This window comes from Beta vulgaris, chromosome 5 (assembly GCF_026745355.1).
Source record: "Beta vulgaris subsp. vulgaris cultivar EL10 chromosome 5, EL10.2, whole genome shotgun sequence".
NCBI lineage: Eukaryota > Viridiplantae > Streptophyta > Magnoliopsida > Caryophyllales > Amaranthaceae > Beta > Beta vulgaris.
The window spans coordinates 12,363,741-12,375,317 of NC_079206.1; the positions used below are offsets into that span (position 1 = coordinate 12,363,741).

At 34.3% G+C, this 11,577-nt stretch overlaps 1 protein-coding gene across 5 annotated transcripts in view; it reads right to left on the reverse strand.

The window, feature by feature from the left end:
- Positions 1–7,708, reverse strand: part of LOC104892830 (uncharacterized) — a 51,177-nt gene extending 43,469 nt beyond the window's left edge. For 2 of the 5 annotated variants that reach the window (XM_048644897.2, XM_048644898.2), the window contains exons 1-6: positions 7,384–7,701; positions 7,204–7,297; positions 5,702–5,796; positions 5,109–5,605; positions 4,807–5,014; positions 4,381–4,692 (exon numbers count right to left, since the gene is read on the reverse strand). In XM_048644897.2, the coding sequence (XP_048500854.1) occupies positions 4,381–4,692; positions 4,807–5,014; positions 5,109–5,605; positions 5,702–5,796; positions 7,204–7,297; positions 7,384–7,566 (1,389 nt within the window). In that variant the 5' untranslated portion in view covers positions 7,567–7,701. Of the gene's footprint in view, positions 1–4,380; positions 4,693–4,806; positions 5,015–5,108; positions 5,606–5,701; positions 5,797–7,203; positions 7,298–7,383 lie in introns of all 5 variants that reach the window. The other 3 variants (XR_007274552.2, XR_008969358.1, XM_019249507.3) reach the window with 3 other exon arrangements.
- Between the last annotated feature and the right edge of the window lie 3,869 nt (positions 7,709–11,577).

Consider the following 11,577-nt stretch of genomic DNA (forward strand, 5'->3'; position numbering starts at 1 on the left):
AGTTGTGTTAAAGTTGGAGAAAATTTTAAAAATACTGATTGAAGAACACAAATACTGAAAAGAAAATATAATCATGCATACTTTATGTGAATTTATTGTTAAGTTTTGATAAAAATTTAATAGTAATAAATATGTAAATGGGTTAAATGGGTTATATGGGTAACCCATTTAATTAACAGGTCCGTCAAGGTTGAGTTTTTCAACCCGTTTAATAAACGGGTTAGATTCGGGTTAGGACATGTTAAACCCGTTTATTATAAACCCGAACCTAGAAACGACCCAACCTGATATGTTAATCAGCCGTACAGTTTTAAATGCCAAAATCCATCACCCTTATTACTAGCACTGTAACCTCCCAAATTACACCTTATTATTAGTCCTTTTGAGCTGTTTCAACAGCAAATATCTGCTGGCACATTTTCCCCGCTGCTGCCATAAGACTAAGAAGAGAAAAGAGATAAAACTTCATCCTTGCTCGGCGCACAAATCACCATTTTTACTTTTTTACACAAATATTTCTACATTTTTCCTACCATTACTCTTGGGTTTCTAAATATCTTTTGGTGGCTAGGAGAGGAGCATTAAGAAGACGTAACGGCACAAGGAGAAGACATCTAGATAAAATAGCTTCATTCCTCCAGTTGGCCCAGGAAACTAATGGTTCTCCTAGAGTAGTTAGAATTTGCATAGGAATTATTTAGTGTTAATATTTAAGTTGGGTTAGTGTGTTTTAGGGTGGGTGGGAATATTTTTCATGTTAGATGTTAGTTTGCATTAATTTTTATGAACTATGTTATTATATGATTATTGTGACATCTGTGATTTGAATAATCTGTATGTAGGTTTGTTGATATTCAAATAGAGTTTTGTTCATATGAATTATGCTTTGTATGTTAAACATTGCACTCTAAGCATGAATTATATCTTGTAACTTGTAAGTATGGCCTAAACATGTTAAGTATGGTGTTGGGGATTATTGTTAATTGTCATTAGTTGGAATGTAATGAGTTAAAATCATAATTTTGTCTTTGGGTTTTCCTCGGACGAGGTGTGCGTCGCGATCCGTGATGGTTGTTGCACCTCGCACCGGGTCTTGGTTGCTTGGCTCTTCGTTGTGGCTCGCCTAGTTCCTCCAGCGGGGCTGCGTCACAACTTCCAATGGTTGGTTGTCGTCTCTTAGTCCTTGCTTGCTGTTTTTGAGGTGCATGTATCACTTGTTTATGCATGTGTGTTGTACTTGGTAGTACACTGGTGTTAGCCATGAGGGATATTGATCATTATCATATTAATTGGTTCATGTTCATCTTATTTTTGGGTTGGTTGTTATAAACTCTAACTTGTGAAGTTTAATCTTGATTCATGGTTTTGTTAACTTTGTTAAGAAGTTATATTATCTTAGTTATGTTTCGGGTATTGTTTATGAATTGCTTATATAATTTTGTCCATTTGAGTTGATCTATATTTATGGATGAATGGGGTTATAATATGATGTTTGGGTTGAAATACGTTATGGTGGATGCGTTATCAACATTACAGCTCAAGTGAAAAATAATGCTGCTTTAAGCGCTAATTTGCCGAGAGTTATGTACCGGGGATATTATGACTAACATCGTAATTAACCTTTACTCAAACTCATATGACTAGTGTATGGTTTTAAGGTGCGAAAAGTTATTATCAAGGTTATATTATTTTTTGGTTTTACTGGTGAGCTAAGTTATTTTTTCGGTTTATTCACCCCCTATGGTATTTCAAAATTCATGGGGTACCCCTATTGTTTCAAAATACATGAAAAGCCCTTAATGACTAATGGTGTCGACTTTCGTTAGTCATTAACCCTAAATAACCCCTTAACCCTAATTAAGCCTCCTAACCCCCTAACACCCAAACCCTCACCCTAAACCCTAACCCCAACCACCACATGGGAGTGGCACATCCCCCCTCTTCCCTCCCCTACGAGCTAGCTTGAGAGAGTAGTTATATTCATCACATTTATTTATATTCATCATGTTTATGGAAATGCTTGATTGAATGCCTTAGTCGTTAGAATATGTATTGGGTAAGATACTAGGCCAATCTAGCGAGCTTGAGAGATTATTTAGAGTACCAATGGATGAATAATTCCCCTGAACTGATCCCCATTGTTGATTCTCATTGTGATTGCTTGGTTTATGAATGAGTTAATTAATGGATGCCCCATCCTGATTATTATTTTTTTTACAAAGGAAATAAAGAAATAGGGAGGATCCCACAAGAGGGGCCACCCTAAAGCATCCTTTCGGATGATCAAAGAGAAAGCATGAGCCGGAGAGTCGAACCAATAAGACAGATTTGAACAAGAGTGACCCCGGTGAGTCATCCAATCCGCCGCCGAATTACCTTCTCTAACTCCATGGTTGATACAAACATCTTCAAAGCAATTTAAGTCTTGCCCTGCATCCATAATAAGCGAATCAATATCCCAGGGGATTTTCCATATCCTTTTTATAGCCTGGATAACACTCAAGTTATCCCCTTCTATAATTAATCTCTTAGCGACAAGCACAACTAGGGATGCCCCTCCCTAATGTTATTTTTCGTATTGTCTTTTCATTTATAAATCTTACAAAAAAAGCCATAGACTTGGCTTAGCTTATCATAAATCGATATTTATTAGTGATTCCCTTAGTCCTTGTGAATTCGACCCTTTACTTGCCCTAGATTGGGTAGTTTAGGTATCTTTGACGTGTTGACAACGAGCGCGTCAGTCTCATTGTATGACTTGTTTATTAATAATCTTATAACTCTTATGTGGATCCTAATTGGGCTGGGAGAACTATTAGTTGCTCTCCCTTGATTATGGATGTTTGTTGATAATTTTGCATGTTAATCTGACGCATTTGGGTTTCATGACTAGGGTTATGAGATAGAGGTTGATGTGTTTGATTAGGAGGATCTTGTTATATACTTTCTATGTTTTGATATTGGTATTTTTGCAGTTATGTTACCTCCTTTTGGATATTTATGGATTAATTCTCTTTGGGATTTAATTATGATGTTTTTATTAGTTTTAAACTTTAGAGTGACGTTGTCTCTTTTGACAATATTTCAGCTATCGTCATTTACTTAATATATTAAACTATTTCATTTATATTATGCTTGTGATCGGACGAAGTGTTACATAAATTATTGAAAGGTAGTTGATGTCTTCACGAGACCACATGGCACAACAAGGAACTCATATTGCCCCTCTTGAGTATGTAAAGTCGTCTTGGGCACGTCCACTTCACATACCTACATCTCATCATGATCGGCCTTGACGTCAAGTTTGGAAAATATGTATGAACCATGTAACTCATCAGTAGCTAATGAAAGATCGGTATAGGATATTTGTCGAGCACTGTCACCTTGTTTGAGGCTCGATAATCGTCACAAAAGCCCCCATCAACCATCCATTTTCTTGACAAGAAGCACTGGAGTTGAAAAAAGACTAGTTGATTTACACTAGGGATCTTTCTATTTGGTACTTCTCTGGTTACACATAGCCTTGTTTAGGATGAACTGGGTGCAATCTCCTTATGCTAAAGAAGTCTCATGGCTCATAAAAGAATGATGAAGAAAGGCTGGAGTGCTTAATTGTGGGGGATGCTTTCATAGACAATTGATGGAACACTTGGAATTGGAAAGAAAAACATACCAACATAACTTTTAGGGCAGATTTTGCTCATGTCAAGAAACTCAATATCTTTTATGAGTCTATCGTATCGTTGAAACCAAGTGTAAGATTCTGAGCAACAATTGAAGTTTCTTTGTCTTGTAGATATATTGTTATGCAATAGCTTGAGGGTATAACATTTTTACCTTAGCTCTCCTTTCATATTAGGGTGACACCCTAAGTCTTTACACTAAACGGCATAGGACTTATCAAAAAAAAAGTTACTAATTGATGCTGGACTGCAGAGCCCTAGAAAAAGGTAGCTTAGTATAACTGTCAATATTATAAGATAGACTGATTTCAGCATGAAGTTTAAATTTTTGTGCCTGAATTATTCAATCTCAGATCTTTGACCACCAAATAATCATTCTGGGAGGAAACTAATCTTTCTAAAAGAAATGGCTGGTTAGACACAAAATCAGATAAAAAGTAGAAAACTCCATTTTCCTAACGTCTTAATATGTTTATGTACGTTTGAAATTTCTGCCAGACATATACAGCTTCCAACGCTCAAAAAGACATCTCAGATTATTATGAGACTAAGGACTGGTAATGGGACTCTTATGGTTTAGTTAGCCTGCCTTGGATAATAAAGGTTTTAGTCTACATCAATAAAGTGTCTACACTATACAGTCTATTCCAGCCAATAATCATAGAGGGGGAGAGGGGAAGAAGCTCTGTATACGAACCTGGTGATTCCATGCAGCTTCAACCAAGTGAGTGCCATACTCATCAAGCATCTCATAGAGAAGTATGAATGTCTGCCACTTCTGCATTTCAGTCAGATAACTATCAGTTAAGTCGCATATTTGCCCCACACCTAGTGACTTGGCTTCCTCTTCAGCCCAGATGTCCCTTTTTGTCATGCCACAAGAAACTGAACCTCTCTGGTGTGACTTCTTCTCTGAAGCAATTGAGTTAAGCTGCCCTGCCTCATTTATGAGCATTACTCTCTTCAGTATGTACAATGATTGCTTTCTTATCAAGCCTTCTTTCTCGACCTAGAACCCCCACATCAGAAAACAAAAAAAAAAATATCAATTTATAATGAAAAGGTCCACTTTTCTTGTGAACATTTAAAGGAACCGGTTAGATATCATAGGAGGACGCGGTACCAAGCCTCTTTTAATTTCATCCCAAAAATCCTTCTCAGCTCTTATGTTGAATTCCTCAGCTCTATCATCCATTTCCACTTGAGACTGGTCAACAGAAGGAAAATAAGACAGATACAGAGAGATTATACCATATGCATCTCTCCTCTCTGTTATTCCCAGAGAAAAAAGAACTTGGGAGCACTTCCACAGTTTCATGAAGAAATGTTGCCTGGAACACCAAAAAACGACCGTCTCATACAACTAACTTAGATAACTGATCTGATAATAAATAAGAGTATTAAACGCCTGTTATGATTCTGCACCTGGAAACACAACAGCTTTCTCCAAGAATGTTCACTTCAAATGAGCACTTCATAGCAAATGCTTTGAAAATGGATGGAAGGAGAAGACTCGCAGTGCAAGACCTATGCTCAGGACTTTGTGAAAGCATTTGGATTGTTAAATTACACAGATCCCACAACAAATGCCCACATAGGGTTTCTGTTTGGATGTAGCCTGAGATGGCGGAATCTTTCGCAGCCTGATAATTCTCCATTGCAGCATCTAGTAAGCAGCTCAATAGGTAGCATGAGAGAGCCAATGGGAGAAGTGAAATCTGATCACATACGCCACCCATATTCTGCAAGTCTCTTGAGCTTTGTAAGACGGGCTGGCTACTCCAAGTAATGACGGACTTATCTTCATATTGATCCATATCCATTGAAAGAACAACTGATCTCAGCAGAACTGGAACCAATGTAGCCTCAATAATTTCCCAGTTATTGGTTGCAATTACAACTTCAAGCAGAGATTCAACCATCTAAAATCAAATCGAAGAAAATGCCGAAGATTAATTTAAGTGGCGAGAAATGAGATGCAGACAAGAAATATTGCAATATATTTTTCACAAACTTACATTGTAGAGCATGTCTTTCTCATACAGCTGAACCATCTTCATTAGTGGAATGAAACCATCCCGCATAAAACATTCGAAAACAACAGTACTCATCCCTGCCATGAGCAAAGAGTATACAGTAGTTGTGATCAGCCACTCTTTCTTTATCCATGAAAAAAGAAAGAATTAACACATAAAACCTAACTCATTTAGAAAAAATAAATTTACAAACCGGTTTATCATAAAATATTATATTCTCATAATTTATTATTATCGATTGTGTACATTATGATAGGGATAATCACAACTGTAGTATAAGAAAGTCTCTGAAGAGTATAATGACACTTAGCCCTAATGCTTCAGTTGTTTGTTTCATGACCAAGATCTGTACGGTGATCCTGATCAACTTAAACTCTATACGCGCCACCTGGTCCAGGGAGACTGGAGTAACCCTGTCCATAGATCATTTGGGTGGTAAAATTAATAATGTATGAATGAAGGTGAGAAAATATTGTAATCAATGGCGTTATTTAGTTGGAAATTATGGTCTCTGAATTTAAAGAAGTTGGTTTTCTTTTCTTTGAGAGACACTGAGACCCCTATACTAAAAAAGGGCAAAGCTCATGCCCTCAAGCTAGCATCAAGTAGTATATCTACAAACTCGGAAGAGTCAAGCAGCAGTCACAAGCTAATACTTGCCTCCAGTTATACAAAAGCCTCACAAATTGAAACTTGAAATTGTGACGAGGGGAGGCAATACCCTAAAATATCTATCCGGTTCTTTCTTTTCAAGTGCACCACCAAATCACCGAGCAAACAATATTCCAAACTACAGCAAGCTACCCTTTTTCAACCTTCTTTTCCAAACAAGTGAATCTTTTACAGAGCAATCCGATAACAATCCCAGCTGGTGCTTAATAGGAGAAATCATCCTTAAGTCATCTCTCACTTGATTTAACACCCGAATCTAAATCAATAAAAATAGTAAAATACCACTTTTTTTTTGGGGTGAACAACCAAGGTGTCCACCACCGATAGCATTGACTAATCCCATCGCCCCGGGTGCTCCACTTAAGGGTAAAGGGCTAGCCAAGAATCTCTTTCCATTCCCAAAGGTTGAGGATCAAACCCCCGACCAATTGGTTAAGGGACAAAGTGAGCGACCACTATGCCAAGACCACTTGGTTAGTAAAATACCACTTTGAACCCGAATACATTAGCCATTACGTGTCTTGAGAAGCAGGGAATATAGAATCTGATATTCTGATCACACCCCCCAGCTGGTGCTTACAGGAAAAATAAATCTCAAAATCATATCTCAGTTGATTTAACCATCGAAAATTACAATAAACCTCGTACATAATTCTAATAAAGTTCAACACATATCACTATACTATTCAAGTGCAGAACGCTGTAATATCACGAGTAACCACAAACATACAACGCATTACCACTATGAAAGTGAAACCAATTCAAATATAACAAAATTGGTTTATTTTTCCAGATAATATTTTCAAACTTACTGATTTTCTTGATAAGATGAGAGAGCCCACGCAAGTAAGATACAAGATACGCACATTGCTCAGAGTCCAACTTCTTATTAGCATCAAAAAACTCCTACTCAAAGCCAAAAGAAAATAAGCATCAGTAATATAATTTGAAAGTTGGGAAAAATCGCAAGATGAAAAAACAAACAAACAAACCTTAGTGAGATTTGAGAAATGGTGAAGAAGCGAATCGAAGAGTGAAGGAGGAGGTACGCCAGTTGAAGTTAAAATGCAGTCCAACATTGCAGGAACTGCTGCTGAAGGAACTGTGTGGAAACTCTGTGACAATGAATTGAGCAAGGTCGCCATGTTTAAGGAGACAAAATTATTTGTTTCCATTGATTTGCTCGATAAAACAATGGGAATCGCTCAGTTCAGAGTTTGAGAGCTGCTTAAAGTGGAGACCATTAACTGCAGTCTGTAGATGTTATTTAGGGTTGTGCATAAACCCCGGCTAAACCCCAAGTCAAATGCGCGCCTAGTCCATTTCTCTTCATTTTCCCCTCTCTTTCTTGCTCTGTCTTTACCCATTTTAGGTGCGTTCTCTACAACTTATATGAACTGAACTTATTGAACCTTAACTAAATTTATTGAGTTTGAACTGAACTTATTGAACCTTAACTAAATTTATTGAGTTTGAACTGAACTTATTGAACCTGAATTGACTGATTGAACCTTATTAAATTTGATTGGACCTGATTCAACTTGTTGGACCTGATTGAACCTGATTGGAACTTATTGGATCTGATTAAAACTTATTGACCTGATTGAAACTTATTAGACCTGATTCAAACTTATTAGGCCTTATTAGACATGATTAAAACTTATTAGACCTTATTGGACCTGATTGAAACTTATTTGACCTTATTAGATAAAAAAAATTGACGAGTAATATTTTAACATAAATACTACCCTTCAAAATTTATTATGAACTAATAATTATTAAAATTCGTCCTTTAAAAAAATAATTATTATTAATTATCTTTTATGATAAATAATTTAACAAAAAAATATTTATATATTTGCATGTACATAACTTTCACCAATAATATATCTAATAGTCTTGTTTTGATTTAAAAACGAATTGCAAAATATTATAATTATAATGATTATTATTGTTAATCTTATTTGATCATGATTATAATATTTTTTAATAATAATATAATCAGCTAATAGTAATATGAATAATCAAATAATAGACAATAATACAAGTATAATACTATACATTGTGATACTTTAATAAAAAATTCTAATAATAACATAATCAACTAATAGTAATATGAATAATAAAATAATAGATAATAATACAAATATTTAATAAAATAATAGACAATAATACAAGTATAATACTATACAATCATTATGGTACTTTAATTAAAATTTTAATAATAACATAATCAGCTAATAGTGATATGAATAATAAAATAATGGACAATAATACAAATATTTATTGAACATTGATTATTTTGGACCTTATTAAGCATGATTAAACCTGATTGAAATTTATTGCACCTAATTAGAACTTATTGGACCTTATTAGACCTGATTGGAACTTATTGCACCTGATTGGAACTTATTGAATCTTATTAAAACTGATTGGAACTTATATCCCTGATTGGACCTTATTGCAACTTATCTGAACTTATGTGAACTTATTGGACCTGAAACTTAATTTTTTAAGTTGAAGAGAATGCATCCTTAGTTGTATCCGACTAACCGGTCCATGTATGTAATCGATAAATTAGCGTCATTAAAGGGCATCTTTATAATTAAAATGGTTAGAAAGTCAAGGGAGCTTAGAGTAAGATAAAAGTTTTGTGGAGTCCTTAAACCACTAATAGATGGTATATTATTAAATTAGGAATCATGTTAGGACAAAACAGATAGCAAAAATTGATGTGCTAGACAAAGTATTGCGGGGGGAAGCTCCAAAATAACCTTGCAAGTGGAGGAGTAATGTGAAATAAATATAGCCTAACCTTCCTCACATGAGCCTTTATTTCTCATAACAATTTCATCACAAAAATCTAAAAAAAATATGTTGCCCATAACTCAATTGTAATCCCCCATAATTTTAAAAGATTTTATAAATATATTTTAGTATTTATATATTTACATTTAAACATAATCTAGTTTTTAAAAACGATTTAACTATTTAAAAAAGTTGACTATTTTTAAAAGTCAAATGAAATTATTTTGAAGATTTAAGAAAGTAAAAAATATTTTAATTAAGCATGCTTTGATCAAAGTTTTAAATACTAATTTATATTGGAAAAGAAGTCTAATGGACTCGAGGAACCTAAAATCCTAAAAGGATAAGGAAAAGGAGTCATATTGATGATTAAAATTCTAATTATTTATCTTATTCATCATCAATTTTCATTAAGCCTTATCTCTTTATCCTAAGCCCAAAAAGAAAGTTTTCTTATAAATATCCTAACACCCAATTATTTTACCCCACACAAGAATTATTTTCTCTCTCCTCTCACTCAAATCACACGCCATTCTTTCTCTCTCTTCCACGGCTTTCTCTCTTTCAAGTAACGTTTCTTCTTCAACAAGAAACGTCACAAAGCTTTCAAAATCACCAAGGAGTAACCGTCGGTGCTGCTGCCGTGGTCCTTCCTTTTCGGCGCCTTCTTGATTCTTCCTCTTGTTGGTTGTTTTCTTTTCTTCTTCCTCGAGATTCCATTAAAGACTATGTTTTTATGCTTTATTTTAATATTAATCATGATTATTGGTTTTAATTTACTTTTTAATTAATAATCTTGATTCATATATATATTATATTGTAAGAATTAAAATTCAGATTTGTTTATTATGGTTAGATTGTAGTTTTAATAATTAAAGCTTGGATTTTTAGGATTTTAATTACTCGAAAACCATAGTAGCATATTAGATACTATGAGATTGATTTGTATTATGATTTTAAAGTGTTTACATATGTTTAAAGAAGGTTTGCTATTCTGAAGTTTTAAAGTGTTTTTATTGAACCTTTTAGAGTTTATTTATGAAGTACTTAGTTAATGGTTTCAAATAAAAAGGGGTCGAAAATGGTTCCCAAGTTGTAGTCTATATTTTATTTCCGTTGCAATTTAGTTTTAATAATAATATTTTAAGTTAGTATCTTCATTTCAATAAGTCTTGCGTTTCACTACGGCTGTAACACTCATAGAGTCGATGCGACGTAGTTTAGACATGTATGGATTTTGGGGGTGTTACAACGTCGCATGTAAACTAATGTGTGGTTGATGTTCGTTTCTTACATAATGTTCATTAGACGTGTGTGCAATGTTCATTGAAAGCAACAATTGTTCCCCCTGATGTTCATTACCGTAGTTAGATGTTCGTTGGAGCAGCTATAATGCTCAGTAAAAGCTTATCTCGTATTCAGTTCGATTGAATCTTAGATGTGGTTCTCGTGTACGTAAACATACGACGCATGTTCAGTAATGTGTGGTTGATATTTTTTTCACGTGTAGAGTTCATTGAAGCATATACAATTAATGTTCATTGCCAGCATATATAATGTTCAATTTAATTGTGCCTGATGTTCACTAATTTTAGTTAGATGTATGTTCAAATAGATAACGTGTGGTGTTCACTACTTTTATGCATTTATAATATATTATTCAATATGATTTTTTCCGATAAGATTTTTAACGAGGCAACTGGTAGTCTGACACGTCCTCTTTTTTCAACATGATGGGCATTCAAGCAGAGTGTTATAAGTCAAAATAAGGTGAATGACATGCATTTAATGTATGTCAAGTTTTTTCCAAAACCTATACTAGGACGATTGGTGTGACTTGTAAAATGTAATACTACCTCCGTTTCTTAACAAGTGCAACATTTCCCTTATTTGGAATAGTCACAATAAGTGCAACCAAGCTCAAAATGGTAAAAAAGTTCAATATTATTACAAATATGCCACCAAAAAGCAAGAGGGGACCACATTTTTTTTGTTTCCTCACTTGAGTTACTCTACTTTATTGTGGTCCCAACTTTCTCTTTCTATATTCCTTGGTATTCCCCCACTTTCTCTATGTTGCACTTATTAAGAAACGAAGGAAGTAGTATTCTTGTTGTATAAATATTACATTTGCCATAAGGTGCAATACACACAACAGGAAGAAAGCAAAAGCAAAGCATTTCTATGCTATATCTTTTACTCTATAACTAGTTATTAGGCCCAATCTATGTCCCGGGAAAGAAAAATATTCATTATAAATATTGTAATTTAAATGATAACACTAAATACAACTTTGATCTATTGGTTAAAATTTTAGTATATGAACTTGAGGTTATGGAATCAAAACCTATATTATGCAATTTCTATTTTTTTTTTAT